This window comes from Cyanistes caeruleus, chromosome 6 (assembly GCF_971803275.1).
Source record: "Cyanistes caeruleus chromosome 6, bCyaCae1.hap1.1, whole genome shotgun sequence".
NCBI classification, from domain to species: Eukaryota; Metazoa; Chordata; class Aves; order Passeriformes; family Paridae; genus Cyanistes; species Cyanistes caeruleus.
The window spans coordinates 46,124,623-46,141,860 of record NC_141706.1 but is presented as its reverse complement, the minus strand read 5'-3'; the positions used below and the strand labels follow the sequence as shown (position 1 = coordinate 46,141,860).

Here is a 17,238-nt window from a genome sequence, read left to right as displayed (position 1 = left end):
TTAAAAAGTCTGGCACAGATGCCTGAAATCCTGACAAAACAGATACATGTCAAATTCCCCCTTCCTACTTTTCCTCTCTAAGCCTCAGCTAAAAGCAGAAACTAACACAGGATACAGAAGTGCAGTCTAGCAGGCAGAGCTTTGACAGAGGGAACAAAGCCCTGAGCTCTCCTATGCCTGAAGTCCCCTAGCTCCCCTAAAGTACTCAGCAATCCTGCACCCAACCCAGTCTTCCACTGAACACTGGATAGCTGTTCTAGTACACAGCACTGTGAGGAGCCACAAGATTGGCAGCTGGAAGGTGCATCACACTTCCTTCACACACCATCTCTGGCAACATTACTGTGAGGGTGGTGGAACACTTGAACAGGTTGCCCAAAGATGTAGATGGAAGTGTTTAAGGCAGCCCGGACCGGGCTCTGAGTGACTAGGACTAGGGGAAAGTGTCCCTGCACATGGCATGGGGGTTAGAACTACATGACCTTTAAGAGCCCTTCTAACCCAAACCATTCTGTGATTAAGCAAAGCTCACTCCACAGCTCACTCCACAGATGAAGACTCTTATGCAAGTGATTCCAAATACTGCCTGTGTCAATGCTTCCCGCTTCGAAATCACGTGTCAGAAGGTTAGAGGAGAGGCTAGTAAGTTGAGTGACATGCTCATTAGGCAGGAGAGAATCTATTCAATCCTTACCAAGAGTTACTCAGGAAGGCTGGAAACTCCTGCAGGGCCAGCAGCCAAGGATGGGGGAAACAACTGGAGATCTCACAGCAAGGAGGCGCCCTTCAGCCTTGAAAGCTGTCTCTTTGCAGCACTTGCCTAAGGCAAAGCAGCTAACACACCCTAAATCAGCTTCATCTTATCGTCACCTCTGGAGCACCACACTCACTAGGTGACACCACAAGCTGCAGTGCAAGGACATGGGAGTATGGCAGATCAGCACAGTCCTGCTTCTTCACTTCAAAGCTGGGCATAAACATTAACTACTCATTTGTGCACCTCTATTTCTCACCCAGCCAAGAGGACAGTAGCCTTGTGAAGACAGTCAGATGCTGCTCTGGTACCTAATACTGCCAGTAAACCAGCTTTACAGCAGCTCTATGATCCATGTGATTCCCAAGACAGAGAAAGGCCCCTGTTCCCAGGCTGGGCAGAAAGAATTGGCAGCAACACTTGGCACCAGAGTCAGGCAAAACATTCTAAGAATCAAGACAATGTGTCAAATTTGCACATGTGAGGGCTGAGAAAAGCTGTAGGCACTTCATATGTCACAGTTGCTCAGTGAAGCTTCTCTGAGAATTACAGCTGTTTGAATGTCCATAAAGCAGTTAACGGCTGTTTCCAACAGGAAAGTGGCCATTTGCCCACCCATATGAGGGAAACCAGAACTAGTAGCTGGAAGCAGGACATCTCAAAGTCCAGCACCACACAATTCTTTAGCTAGTTACTATGGTTTGCTTGTAATGTAGACTAACGTTTTTGATATCTCAGTGTCTCCTCTATGTTATAGAGGCCAGAACAGGGAAGTTTATTACCTAGAGCTCCAAAAGGAGCCCTTATTAAGCCTCAGACTAGAACCCAGGTCTCCCACAGGTAGGCAGCCTATTACCTACATGCCAGATCCTTGGTTTCTCTCTTGTTCACCCTTGTAATCCTCCCCAACAATGGTTCTTTATGCAGTTCTTACTGCCCTGCCTCCTCCTCACTGCCCCATCACCATTCCAAATGCTGATTCTTTAAGACTGTCTCATGACTCCCATTCTACCAGCTTTTCCCAGAATCTCACATCCTTTTCCTGCCTACTGCCTCCCACTAGCAATGTGCCTTCCAATGCAAAGCCCTCCCCTATAGACCTGGAATTCCTTAATGTCCATTCCATGTTATGCCTCAGTTTTATGGAAGCAATGTCAGCAGCCTTGGGGGACAGGTTGTCTGAGAGCTTTCCTGGAAAGCAGTTCACTAGCACTGACATAGCAGCAGTGACACCACTGTTTCCAGCACTCTGAGTCCTGCCACAAGAAAGGAATCTTCTGATAATACCAAGAAGTCTGCAGACCTGTTCTGACCTGTACTGTGGAAGGATCCCCATTCTTTCTACATCCAGGAGAGATGAACAAGCAGCAGGTTTGCCCCTCTCTCCCCTGACACATGCTATGCTAACACAAAAGCCAACAGGCTGCAGATATCTTTGTGTTAGGTAGACAGGATGACTCAATTGTACTCATGTGGATGCAGATGTCTTAAATCTTGGCCAGTATAACTTTTGACTTGAGTAGGAAAAACTGTCACCATTTTAAACCCAGACACGCTAAAAAAAAAAAAAGTTTCACAGCACAGTTCCCTCTCTGAGTAACAGTCACCATCACAAGTCAAACTGGAGATTGGCATGAGGCTGACACAGACAGGAACAGAATAAATGCACAGACCAGTAGCAAGAGAAAATTAATTATGAGCCACTGAACAGATTTTGCACACTGTGACTGCCAGAGAAGAATTATCGCAGGAAGGTCAGATTCTAAACATGCTCTTTGAACTGAGAGCCCTCCTCTCTCCTCTAGGACTTGTTTGTGCCTATTAGAGCAAATGCTTTCCTCATCCCTTTTCCTGAGGGGTGTGAACTGAGCAGATGATACAATCCAACTTTAAACAGTTGCCTGACAGGCTTTTGTGTCTTCACTTTCTGAGAGGGCATTATGTAATATGAAAAAAGAAAAAAAAAAAAAAAAACCAGCCAAACCCAGCAGCTGCAATGCAAACATTTAGAGAGTTTAAGAGCAATCTGAGAGGGGCATTTCTAGAAGTCTACTGCACTGAGAAGGAAGGGAGCAGAGATTCCAACAATTCCAAAGACCATCAGCATCCTCAGCAAGTACAAAGCCACCATCTGACTCTGTCCAACCTGCCTAATCCCACAAGGTCTTTCAGATACAACTACTGGCAAAATGTGCAGAACTTTCAGCAATATTTAACTATCCCTCTAAGAAGCTTCCATAGCAAGCTGGTAGGAAGAATGAAGACAAAACTACCCACAGACTAGCTGGCTACAGTATACCCTATTATGCAGCCAGGAACAGACCACAATGGCCTTTCAGCTAGTAAGAAAAACACTTTCCTATATGCCAATTCAGCATCAGGGAATAGATTCAACACATCACACTGTCCTCAAACAGACTGAGACTGCTGATGAGAAGCAAGCAGCAAATTCAGCATGCAAGGACAGATGGCGTAAGATGTTCTCCAGTCCTTCCTTCCAATTGCTTCACAGGGACTGCCTAAGAAGCTGACAAAGTCTGCACATCTGCATACTCCACATGACCTCTACAGAGATGCCTGGTAGTCATATTCATATCCTTGCCTTCGGAAATGACTTTCACTCATTTCTGTGACTTGCACTCAGACACTTCCATGTATTTCTTATGTAAGCACTTAGATCGTGATGCAATTAACTAAATGACTAGAAAAAAAGAACAGATAAGGAAATCCCCTGAACAGCAGTCAAAGACTGGGTGAACAGTTGTTGGGGCGTATCACCCTCTGTGTGCTTGCCTTCCTTTCATTCTTTCCCGTTGCATTTGCTGCTAACCACTGCTGAAGAGTACAGGGCTATAAGGATTCCTGGTCTGTGGCAGCACAGGGGAGCTATCTTTATGTTCCCCTAAAACAACTCAAGTCAGTTATTGCCTCAACAAAGCACAGAGAGGGAGGGAGAAGTCATGATAACTGCACAAGAAGAAAGGCCAAACTTTACCATAAGTGACCATAAGCAGCAAAAAGTTGGCATTGCGGAGCAGGCGGAGGATTGATTGCACGTAGGAATACTCTGCAGTCGGTCTTGATTGGATCGAGGCCTGAGCTTGGCTTGGAGGGTTTGGGGGCTTCTCCTTGAAGACTGAAAGCAGAGACAAAGTACATCTGTATGTAATGGTGCAGTTGAGGGGCCTGAGCACACCGCCACTTAAGGGATGTCAGGGGGGCTGGTAGAACCAAGTATACAAAACACACCATTTTCCTTAAGCTTTGATCTCCATGCATGAACTTATCCAGGAACAGGAAAGAACAGCTCTCTTCCAACAATAACTCCTGACACCTTCCCAAGGGAAACATCTTGCCTTCAATTAGTTTTTTGTGTAGGCAGTGTCCAGCAGCACCAAAGGAGTTCTCAGGACTCTTAATGTCTTTGTCTCTAGAAGGATGACCAGCCAGGTGCAAAAGTGTTATGTGGATTTACGAATGACAAAGCTAAACTGGACAAGTCCATTGACAAAGGTGGCCTAGTGCTCTGCAGTGGCCAGTGCCCAGGAACAATAACCTTTGCCAGGTTTTATTTCAGGCCAAGCCATCTGCTGCCCCTTACTAGCATTAAAATAGCATCCAGAAATCCCAGTCACAAGCAATACTGCTGTGCCAGGTGCTAGACAGGGATTTTTGCACCTTGTCTATTCCCTGCCCCACATTATTTGAAGTCTACATCTGATTCAGCCACCAGCAACACGAACAAACTGGCAAAAAGAGCCTATCAAAAAAATTGGATGGAACTCAGCAACTAAACTCAGCTCTGCAGTGAGCTTGCCAGTCTTTCATGCTAAAGATCTGGCTTTTGGGAGCAGGGGAATTGCACCTCTTGTGTCCTGCTATTGTCCTTCATGCTTTATTCTCTCCACTCATAACTGGGAACAGTTTGTTCCTGTGATGCCGTATAATCTGCCTCTTTCTACTCTTAAGGGGTAGTCAGGTCCCAGATATAACCCAAGGCCCAGCACTCCGTTTGCAGGGAAGATGACTATGAAACTTGCAAGATTTCCGTTGGTTTTTAAAGGACTTACTTATACCTGGAATTTATTAGGCAAGCAGTAGACAAAACTAACAATTTGTCAGACTTGCTGACAACCTCCCTTCTACATGTGCTGTTCATCAAGGGTTTGAAGCAGCAAGATACAATATTGCATGACCCTGTCAGCTGCATGGTAGGACGCATCCCCAGATGGCCTGCCCAGCCCATTTCCTGGCACACAGGCCCCCATCACACATTAGCTGATCTCAGTCCCGTCTGGTTTCATGTGCACACTCCCACCTCCTTACCTATGATGACCAGGATGAACAGGGCTGATGCCACACCTGCAGTCATGAAGAACATGATGCTGATGTGGTGGGCCAGCTTCTCCACATCATCTACATTAGGAATCAGAACTGGAGGGATCAGAAAGCCTGCAGCGATGCCAAGCTGAGGAGAGAGGGGATAAACAGAGGCATGACATGAAACCAGAACAGTGCCACCACCCTACTGCTCAGTACAGACTCAACTGAGCTTAATCCAATTTCACAACCAAGATGAAAATCTTCTTTACCACCCAAAAATTAAGAGATAAAGTCAGATACTCATTGCAATTGGGCCATAAGAGAGGTTTCCCCGCTGCATTTACAACTGTCAGGATATTCAAGGCGAAGTTTTACAACAGAATTGAGCAGAATGAATACCTGGCTCCATCAAAGTGGTGGTCTTGCCTGCCCTGACCTCCCCCACAAATATATGTTCTTGTTCACACACGCATCCCATTCCTTACCTTGCCCCTCCTCTTGAGCTGGCCTGTTCACGTGGTAATCCAGTTTTACTCATTGAAAATGGCAGAAAGCAAGACCATCAAAACAAACCACAGTATTTGCTGGGTTAATGACTTGAATCAATTTATGTTCCAACCACACAAGTGCAAGGGCCAAGGCACCTGACCTCTCCATGTAACTGAGGTATTAATCTGGCTCAGCCTATTTTCAAATGAGTAGCCTCCCAAGACAAGGCTCACCCTATGACCACCAGGGGAACCTAGAAAAGCAACAAGTGTGAAAGTGAGGGAAGTGCTGATGGCACATATCCTAGATGTCGAGGTTGTTTTAGTAATGGAGCTCAGCAACTGTCCCTGGATAAACTGCTCTGAAGTGTACAGAAAGCAAGGACTAAGGAAGACAAGTTCTGTGCAGCCCATAAACCTCATGGAAGCATGTCAGCACAGAAGACCCAAGAGCCCTGTAACCCAGGCATGAGCTTGGACAACTTTCCCAGGCTGTCTTCTAGCAATACCTCCTTGTGCTTATTACATGCTTTCTGTGACATGTGTCTGTGTTTCTGGGATGCTGACAGACTCATTCTGGAAGACTGACTTACTGGTCAAGACAGATCTCAGAACAAATATATTTCAGTTGCTGTATTTGGTAGTTAGGCTAAAAATCAGCTTGTGCCCTCCAGCCCCAGAAAACTGTCCACAAAATCCCTACTCCTCCATCCAGATGATGTATTCTTGAGACAGCAAGAATGCTTAGGATTCAAACAGAGCTATCTGCTACCCTATTTAGCTTACAAACGAGTGACTTTCAACCATGTCTGGCCAAACTTCTCCTTGTGTTGAACAGTGCCCTCCACTGGGACTTGGAATATCCTGGGTCAGGATCAGCAACAGATATCTACACTAAATTTATTCTTGGTGCTCAGACATCACAGGGAGCTAGTGAGAAGAGCCACCAAGAGATTACACATGTGCCCCGCCAGTTCAAGGCACTGTCAAGAATAAGAACATTTGAGGTTTGGTTAGATAGACTGAAGACAAACCCAAGCTGTGCCATCCCAGATATCAAGTCAAGGGATGAAAGAGTTTAGAAAGAAACTTGAAAGACCACTAGGGAGGATAAACCTTCCTAACACCCACATGCCACAGACAGATTCTGACAGGACTAAACTTGCCAGAGCTCAATTTTGTTCAGATATGGCCTTTGCCCAACTTCTCATCATTGCAAGTCAGGCTGGCTCTCCTCCTCTGCATTGCCCACTGACTACAGTGAGCACAACTATCATGTTGTTCAAGCTCTAATGTCCATCAAATTGCATGACTCCCCTTCCCTACACAAGCCTGCAGCTTGTGTAGAAAAGGTAATGGTATTAAACAGAAGCTCGCAGAGATCACTGGTAGAGGGCAGAAGGCTGTTTGTCTCCACAGCACATTTATTTTGCCCTCCTTGTGGCCAAATGCAGGCCTATGCCTCTCATGTGCCTGGTCAGCCCAGGACATAGACAGTCTGGGCTTCACTCCTATCTCCAGGGCATTTCTAAAGATTTAACCTCTGAGGAAGAGATTCTCAACATTGCTCCTTTCCATTTGAGGGAAGAGTCCTATTGAGTCTCATATATCAGGTCTTCCATGTGCCTGCCCTCCACCCACTCCCAACTATGGTTTACAAAACTTACCTTACTGGAAAACTTACCTTACTGACTCTTTGCCTTACAACTGTTTCATTCTTGGAAGAACTAAGCTGGATTCCTGTGCTAGGTACTTGTTGGCTTCCTTCTCTCTGCAATCACATGCTAGCCACATGAGCTGCTGAACAGCAGCAAAACAACAAGAGAGGAGAGATCCACACTTTATTCTGACCTCTGACATAAATGTCTGCAGTCTTGAGATTCAATCTTTCCCAGTCTCCCTCCAGCTGCTCCTTCCTGAAAAATGGCTTATCTGATATACGTAACAGAGAAAGTATTGAGAGTCTGTGTTGCAAATTGTTTAGAAATATATTTCTTTTTCTGGGAGGTTCCACAGTCATCACTTACCCAATGGGTCATGGACTCACACAGGTTTCTTGAACTACTTGTTGCCTTTTCAGAAGGCTTTTCCTGAACAACTTTTCTACCATAAATGGATGTTTTGTCCTTTCTCTTCTCCCCTGACCTCCAAAAAAGAAGCAACTCTTATCCATTAGGAGTTTGTTATACCTTTGATAAGAATCAGGCAGCAGAATGGACAAAAAATCATAGCAATAGGAGCTACATTTTATACTTCAGAGCAACTCATGCTATTAATTCTGTGACGATGAGGTCCCTTGACTTGACTAAAACTGAAGATTTCCTGAACAACACTCACAGACTGGATTTTTCATACCATTTTTAGCAAAGACGACAAGCTCTCAACATGATGACTATTACACTGCATATACTTTACCTTTCACAAGGAGATTTTTTTGCCTGGTTCTCAGCAGGTTAGTGCGCACATTACCATCAGACCATAGAAACATGGTAAACAATTAACCAGAAAATTTAAAAGATGCCTTAGAAAGGGAAAAATAACTTCTCTCTCTTCTCCACACCTCGTACATCAAGGAAAAGCAAGCAATGTAGAAATAAGGCTAGTTCTGCAAAAGTCTGTGCTACCCTCCTTACAGACACCATCAGTCATAATGCATCATAATGGACTCTCTTATTTCATTTGCATCTCCAACCTTCATACAGGCAGATAGGTCTCTAGTACCTATATAGGTAAGATTGTTCTCAAATTTTGATACATCACTCAGAATCCTCTCACCCAAAACATCTAGCACTGCCCTGATCTCTGAGGATCTCTCCAGGAGATCAGGCTGCTGGCACTTTATTTTAAAAAGGCTTTGGGATCATTTTTAAACACACTACCAGGAAAGTCGACAACTACAGCAGAGTGCACTGTTCAGATTCCTTACTCTTTAGAAATTAGTAAAGGATAGAAGGAATGTATTTCCTACCTGAATTTTGCCAAGGACCAGTCACAATAACATCATATTCAATATTCAAGCAAAAGAACAGGCAACAAATCCAAGAGCAAGTAGTTAAGATGGTATAAATGTACCCAAAGTCTTGAAATAGAAAATTACATGTCTAAGGTTAGCTGCTAAGAGTCTCCTGAAGGAAGATAACCAGTGGTGTATCAGCATAAAAATTGTAAATGAATAATCAGTGGAAGAGTGCAGGAGTGGACCTCCACCTCAAAGAAAACTACGAGTCAGCAACAGGAACATAGAAGCCCTGTAAAACTCCATAAGTAGGTATAAATGTTGACAGAGGGGACCACCAAATCCAGAAGGTCAATTAAAATGTTAAAAGACAGAGAGAGAAATATGCTGCAAAAGCAAAAATATACAACAGTAAGAAGTTTTGACAATGCCCTTGCAAGCCAAATAAGCGTTATGACAGGGATGATGCAGAGACTGCATTTTTGGATTCCATAAATACTCTTTTCTGAGGAAAACTTAAAAGAGGCAGCAGAATTTGTGATTTAGACCCAGAACAGCACAGTGTGACTATGATCAATATTATAGAATGGTTCTGCACTGGACTGAAATGCAGCTTCCTTGCAGCAGCAACAAAAAAAGGAAACACTCTCCAAAACACTAGAGCAATATATAACTCACAAGAGGAAGCTGTCTAAAAGAAAAGAAGTGTCTTAAATAGAAATGAAGAAGTAAAGCCTAAGAAATCAAATGCTTGCAAGTGGCATTAAGATTTTTCAAAGACACTGAATCAGAGGCTCACTGTAAGCATAGAGAATATTAGCAATATATTTTAAAATAAAGGAACTACAAGTAAAAAACAAAAATACAAAAAAAACAAACAAACAAATACCAACAAGAACATAAATCATCCAGCTCTAAAACAGGACATTATTCATTCAAGCAAAGAAAAATGACAGCAAGCTGGACTAAGCTAAAGTAAAACCATAATTAGGCCAAAAGAGGCACCAGAACAGCTTTACAAGCGAAGTCAAAACTCTTCAAACACAACAAAATCAGGAAACCTGACAGAAGGGTCAAAAGATGATCATTGTGAAAGAACATTCAAGAAAGAGGTCTCGGACCATCATTCATGACATGATGTGTTATGAATGGAAGATGTTACTCAATTTATTTAAATTAATTTCCTCTAAGAGGCATCAGGACCTGCTAGTATTCATCCAGGAGTTCAGAAGAACAAGTCAACAGAAAATACACACTACTTGCACACAAACATACCAAATGGTCTGTTACCAAATATTCAAATCAGGAATGGAGGAAGAGAAGAGTGATGCTAAATTTTAGGAGACTCGGCACAAGCAGGAATCCCATGAAACCCTAAGACCTGCTGGTTTGGCCAAGTGGACAGAAAATGTAGCAATCAAAAGATCTGTGTTAGATAAACACCAACACAACAAGTTTTTCAGACACCATGATTTCAACATGGTCTTAGCAAGTTCCCAAGCCAAGACTTCGGAGGGTGAGGAGCATACACTCCAGATTTCCTCTGGATTCACACAGAGGTGAATTCTCTCCCTTTGAGGAGATGATTGTTCCAGAGCTTTGGGCAACACAGTGTCCTCTTCTACTCTTGTCTGGGTATCAAAGCTCTGTCCTAGGCCCTCCCCCCTTTTCTAACTACAGGTGCCCTTCAAACTATAATGTAACCAAGATATTTCACAAGAGCAGCTGAACCTTCTGACCCTATAATTCATATATCACAACCTGCAGAGAGCAGACAGCTACCCCCTTCTCACACCCTGGGCCTCCCAGCTGCACACTGGCTTCCCAATACTTTGCTATCAGCACAGATCCCAGCTGTCTTTCCACATAAAAGCCTACAGGAGGATTGAAAACACCCAACTAAGGTGCTGTTTAAGCAGAAGCTACCAATTCCTACACAGTAAACTTTTGTATGAATTGCTGTCCAGAATATGCTTCTTCCATACCACTGACAGCAAAATTAGAAGAGCCTATTGAAATCCAGATAGCCATGAAGCCAATGTACATATTTGCACAGTTTACATAACTTTCTTGCAGTGTTTTAAGAAAAAATAAGGAAGTACACAATTTGTGAAAGGAAAAATTGTAATTGAGCCTTGTGATAAGACAGGGCTTAAGCTCTATTTTACTTTCCATTAATGTGGGAGGCATTTTGTTTTTCCAAATTGCACTTACACAACCCAAAGCTCACCTGAAAACACACCAAACTCCCTTCCACATCACACTTCTGCTTCTGTGGCACCATCTCATAATGCTTAATATGATGCAATGCTGTACAGTGAAGACTATTTCCCTGTGCGAGTCATTCAGGGCCTGTCAGCCTTGAATGCACCTTCCCCCAGTCTGCTGGGAAAGAAATGCACCACAGTGAAACAGCAGTAGACAAGAGAGAGAACAAAACAGAGGGGTTTCAGCTCTGACAGCTACTTCAGCTGCTATTGGAATCCTCAGTGAGGATGTGCTTTGGTCAAGGACCTACTCCAGTCACCTCACACAGTCCTGGATATCCTGCAGGGCAAGTGCTGAGGTGCTTGCTGTAGGGGAGGCCCTCCCATCAGAAACACTGCAGACATTCATTTAAATCCCCACGTAGAACTTAACCCAAAAGCCAACTTCTGTGAGAGAGAACGGGGAGCTGCCTTTGGTGTATGTCTGGGAAGAGAGCACCAGATGAAAAGGGTAGAAAAAGTTTATTTCAGGCTGTCATGTCCATTTATAGAACTTGGGGCATTCCTGCAAAAGCTACATTGCTATTTGGTCAGCATGCCCTCCCACACTGAGCCACACTCAGGATCTTGGAGAGTTGGCCACATAGCACTCCTTGAGATCCAAGTGCTCTGATCCACCCTGCCCTTTTTTTTTCAGGGAGAGAAAGGAGACAGGGCTTGAGAATGTCACCCATTAACTACTGTCACTATAAGCAACTATGTCAACCATTAGCTACTGCTACTAGAATCTTCTCCATTCTGATAGCTAAAACTCTGAGAGATACAGGGCCAAGCTGAAGAGCTGTCACCACCACCTGTCCATATTTGTAACAGGGAATCACTGGAAGGGATTAGAATCCTCCATCAGAGACAGAGCAGCCCAAGAAGATCTAGAAGTCTACTCAAAGACTGGAAGACAAGGATCCACAGGACATTAGATACGTTTCCACAGTGCTTCTTAGACTTTAAGATGCTGCTTTCCCTGAAGGGTAAAAGGTACAGAAAGGTACAGTTATCAGTGAGGCATCAAACAATGGCACATGCTCAGCACAAACAGCACTGTAGGATCACCAGCTCAAATGTAATGGCCATTCAGATATTGCAGACCTAATTACACGGCAAAATCCATCTCAGCCACTACCCCAGGGAGACTCTTTCCCCCAGTTCAAAACAGAGGAAAGGACCCATCAGGAGTGAGACAGAGAACATTTCCCTGGATTTCATTCACAGCTCATCACCAGGTTTGTCCATTTCAAAAGCCATCACCTAAATCACCTTAAGACTGGCACTCCCAGCAGGCTGCAGATACCATCTAAAACCTCAGCCTCAGGCTGTTTCTGTTATGGAAGCCCTAAATCTCTGAACTCACATTGCAGCTACATCAGAACAGGGACAGATCCTAAGATCTATAAGGTGTTCATGATTTTTCCCCTAAAGCAGAGCTTAATGAGGCTGAAGTTTTCTTTCCTCCCAAATCACATCACTTTTTTTCAAGTCCTGCTTAAAAGGAAAAAAAAAAAAAAAAAAAAAAGGTAAAACTACTGCAAAAAGATAATTTAACAGGCCCATATACTTACTTACTCCCAAGTCCATCAGCAGCTTGTTTCTTTGTCAAAACAGCAAGAAACAGGAACAAGGTCTCTCTCAATCAACAAAAAACCCAATACTGGTGGCGAAGGAATACAAACCAAATCCACAAATGTTCTTTGTCTGTGTGCAACAAACACAGTTATACACTTCTCTCCATGCTGCCCATGTCCCTTGCCCATCAAGTGACAACAGGGAGACAAACTAGTAAGAGTGAGATATACATAAAATCCAGGCACAGCAGTTCAGCATGCACCATGGCAGCTGCAGGAGAGAGCTGGCACCTGGCCATAAGACTCCAGCTTATACATTTCAAAATGCCATGAAACCTAAACACCCCCACCACCATGTCAGTTCTGTCATGCTAAAGGACCATGTGCATCCTTATCCCCACGTTGCAGAAGAGCAAGTGTGTTAAATGAAGAGGCAAGACCTGCTGCTCCAGCAAGCAAATGCCAGTATCTCAGGAGAGTTTCTTCCCACTGCAGGCCCATCACCAGGGAGAATGATGGACTGTCTGCCATCAGCACAGAAGTTTAGAAGCCTGTTTGCTGCTGCCTGTCAGGTCTGAGCCACAGTCCCAAGCAGGGACACAGCTGATGAATCAATCCAACAAAATGGTAACAGCATGGCCTTATTCAGACTGCTCTCTCCTGTCAACCTCGTGTGTGGGACTTCACACAGATATCCAGCACCGAGGTGTTCCACAGGGAACACTGCTGATATAGCAGGCACACTACTACTGACAGTTGTATTTCATAAGCATGACAAACTCCTGCCAATATTAAAATACATATGAAGAACTCTCCATAACACTTCTGCTTCTTTACCCCAGATCTTCAGCATAAGGAAGAGCCCCCATATAGATTTTTCCTAGTCTTTCAAGCAATGGGAAACCAGTAGTTTTTCAATAACACTAATATATTAATGCCAAAGCATCCAACACTCAAGCTTCATTCTATACCTCCCCACACATGAACTCCCATGACAAGGAAAAAAAAATGGAAAAACACCTACACATCTTCCTGGTAAAATCAGCAAAGTAAAATGTCATGAAAACAAGCAGTGGGTAAACGAGAGAATGCAATCATATCCACATGTTGAAGATGTTGACACTCTTCTAGAAGCTTGCCAGCACTGATTCAAGAGCGCTCAATCTAACCCATTTTTACACTTCAGATAGCACAGCCAACATACTGCCAGAAATAAGTGAGGAGATTCTGATACCTTACTAGGGGTTGTTTGGGTTTTTTTAAGGGTATTTAATACCTTGGCTGATTGATTCAATGATTTACTCTTCAGGGCAAACTTTAAACTTGAAGGTTACCATCAGTCAGCGAGCAGAGGCAGTGTCCTGAGCAAACATGGCCCCAGCAGACCAAGATGAGCCAGCAGACAGGGTTTTCCTCAGGACAGCTCTGCTGAAGTGCAGCCTGGGGCCAAGACAGCAAGAGCAGAAAGAGGGCAGGTATAGCAAATAAAGAAGCAGTACCGCTTCCCTGCTTCTTCATGCAGTTGCTTACAACTCTTAATGGAGAGGGAGAACAGTGCTTGGTATTCAATAAAAATAATAATAATAGTAACTAAACTAAGTGCCACAGCAAGGAAAGGAAAACCATACAGTTGTAGAGAAACGAGCATAGGGAATAATTTACCATACTGCAATTACAAAACCACTGTATTATACCTTTTGCTAACACTCCCTAATATAGTCTTTAACTGCAGTCAGGAAAAATGTATGCTTCTATTTCTTCCTCCTGCCCAATCTCACCAGTAAACAAAATAGCTAGTTTTCATTCACTGTGATTATGCTTGACTATGGGAATAAATAGGTCTTCCCTACGGAGTATGCTCTGTCTTTAGTCACTACCATTTCTGACTTCTCTGATTCTCTAAAAGGAAAGTCTGGGCTTGCAAAGCAAAGACTATGTACTGAACTGAGGTCTCATTGTCACATCAGTTCAACTGCCAGAGCAGTGTGGAGCACCAAAGGGGTAGCCAAAGTTTGTTTTTCGCAACCTCTACACTAAGCCACTCCTTTTGGGATGATGATGACTCCACACAGGCATATAGCACAGCCTGACAGCCTCATTGTTTGGATTTCTACTGAACACTGTTGAGTAACTCCACCTGAATAATTTTTAAAGAGTCTTGACAGCAAAATGCTCAGTTACTTATTTGCTCATGCCAAGTTAGATGCATTCCACTCTAAAGATGCATTTAAAAACACACTAAAGCCAGCCCACTAGAAGGGATGATAATAGCAAAAAAGAAAGCTTAGATACATTCAAGGAAAGATAAGTATGTTTTCTCTTTCCAAAAGATGTAAAGTGATCCCCTTAATTCCCTAGTGGTGCTCTGCAAACTACTATTCCTCAAATAACATCTCCAAGCATTCACTCATTTTGCCTCAGCAGTATCTAAATAAATACAGAAACACAGGAAGAAGCAGCCTGCATTAGAAGCTACCTGAACTGAAAACCATTCAAATCAGGATGGCAGCCACTGACAGGCTGAATAGTCCAGGGTGGAGCAGACTCACATGCAGAGGAGTACATTGCATCTCAAAGCAAAGGGCGAAGGTCCAGCCCAGCACCTACTGTCCACTTTCTCCTTCTTTGTGTCAGGGCTGCAGAGTCAGGCTCACTTTACTTATACCCCATTGCCTCAGTATTGCCTTATTCACTTCATTCAACTGGTATGAGCAGGTGTTCCGGTGCAAGGGTCAGGAAGATATTTCCCTTATCCTTTCAAAGCTGTGTAAAAATTTTTCTCTCCTCTGGCTACAATAAAAGACAGTCACAGCTTGAGCAAGTGTGGGTCACTGGCCTCCGGGACCTGCACTGATACAAGAGCACTCAGGGAGCTGACCTCACACTAGCCTGATGGAACTTTTCTTTTTTTCAAAGCAACTGCTTGTGGAAACTCTGTGCCTACTGTTAAGAGATATGAAAGTGCTAAAGTCCTTTTCCTCCAAGGCCCAATGACAATGTTTTCAGCAGACAGCTAACCTCCTTTTTCCCATCTGGTTGGCAGACAGAAGAGGATATTGCAGTGTCAAGTCCAGATGCAACTGCAGATACAAGATTAGAAGGACACTCTGCCTGAAGCAGTTTCTCAGCACTGTGCTTTCCCCCCAGGCGATTCATAGTTCTACTGCATCACAGCCCTGGACTGGAGATTCACACACATGAGAAGTGGAGGGCACAGGAGAAGAGCCTGAGCCAAAAACCTCTCAAAGCCAGAATCATACCTAACCCCCACCAAACTTTGTAGATGGAGGTTCCACTCGTCTCTGCCACCACCATCGGCCCTCGTGCTAACACCAATGGCATCCTTCCAGATACCAGCTGCATTTTCCAGAGGGAATTTCATGTAAGTTCATGTTATCCCTGCGGCTGCCCTTCAGGCCATGTGCATCTCTTACCCCTCCCTGCTTTGCTGCCTTAGCACTCCGGTTCTCCGGCCAGGCAGCTGCCAGCCCACCCCACACGCGTGGCCAGCCAGGGTGCAGCTGCCCCATTACCTGGTTCCCAAAGACCGCAATGGAGCAGGCGGTGGAGACCTCGTGGGAGCCAAACCAGACCGAGGCGATGCGTGAGGGCATACCCAGGATGAAGACCTGGGCCAGGCCACAGATGACCTGTCCCAGGACAGTGACGGGGAAGAGGTGCGGCTTCAGGCTGCCCAGCTTCACCCAGGCACCCATGGCATTGAGGGCCGAGCCAGCCAGGGCGATGATGCGCAGGCCCCTCTTGTCCAGCAACCAGGCGACAGGGAAGAGCAGGGGGATATAGACGAGCATGTAGCTCATGGAAAGCCAGTCGATGGCGAAGGTGCTCACGTCGTAGAAGTTCACGAAGACGTTGCTGATGCTGCCGTACTGGATCCACTGGAAGGCGTTGCACAGGGAGTAGCTGCTGAAGAGCAGCAGCACGGCCCAGCGAAGCCGGGACAGCCGTACCTCGGCGACGGCATCACCGGCCCCCCCCGCTGCAGTCGACAGACTCGGTGCCCCGACGGGCTCCTGCAACACCATGCCGGCACCGTGGGCCGCGCACGGCACGGCTCGACACGGCACGGCTCGACACGGCTCCCCGCCGGCACCACCTGCCCACACGCCCCGCCCGGCCCCGGCCGGGCTCACTGGCGGCCGCCGCGCGGGGAGGTGCCCCTGGCCCGGCCCGGCCCGGCCTCCCCGCCCGGCCCCGCCGCGAGACCGGGGAGGGCTCGGGCTGCCCCGGGGGCCACGGCAGGCCCTCACACCGCCGGGGAGCTTGTGGGGCGGCAGCCCTGGCCCGGGTCCTGCGGGTGCAGAACCCGCCCCGCAGCAGAGGGGCCGCGACCCCTTCGCCACGGCCGCCCCCCTCCACTGCCCGGCCCCGCCGAGAGGCTCCCCCGGCCTTAGGAGGGCCGGGGGCAGGAGAGGCTTCGGCTGGCGGTGATGAACGGTACGTGGGCTGAACAGAAGTGTGACCTGGGGGAGGCTGTGAGCGAGCGGGCAATGTCCAACGCCGCCAGAGATGCCAGGGTGGAGTCCCGGAGGAGGAACCGGTTTGGGTTTCGTTTGGGCTAGCCTCTGATGGTGGTTTTTTTTTCACAACGTGGCACACTAGAGAGTGAAAATATCCAGTGAAATCAAAATGAAATCATCTCAGCGTCGCTGAAGTAAAAGAGCCAAAAGCGGTGTTTGTTTCCATTCTCATGGGGAATTCGCAGTTAATGAGTCAGCGCTTGTTTTCCCATTACTTGAGCAACACACCACTGGCAGATGCTTGCCTGGAGATCATTTATGATCTACAGTTCATTTAATTAGCATCATATTACCTGAATTGCATAAACATTCCTCAGCACAAGGATGCAAGTTTGCTGGTGGTGTTTAGC

The 17,238-nt window shown here is 45.6% G+C and overlaps 1 protein-coding gene across 3 annotated transcripts in view; it reads right to left on the bottom strand.

The window, feature by feature from the left end:
* Positions 1-16,617, bottom strand: part of FLVCR2 (FLVCR choline and putative heme transporter 2) — a 32,403-nt gene extending 15,786 nt beyond the window's left edge. The window contains exons 1-3 of one of the 3 annotated variants that reach the window (XM_023927805.2): positions 15,881-16,617; positions 5,081-5,222; positions 3,750-3,890 (exon numbers count right to left, since the gene is read on the bottom strand). In XM_023927805.2, coding sequence (XP_023783573.2) covers positions 3,750-3,890; positions 5,081-5,222; positions 15,881-16,393 — 796 coding nt within the window. In that variant the 5' untranslated portion in view covers positions 16,394-16,617. The remainder of the gene's footprint in view (positions 1-3,749; positions 3,891-5,080; positions 5,223-15,880) is intronic. The other 2 variants (XM_023927804.2, XM_086893440.1) reach the window with 2 other exon arrangements.
* Between the last annotated feature and the right edge of the window lie 621 nt (positions 16,618-17,238).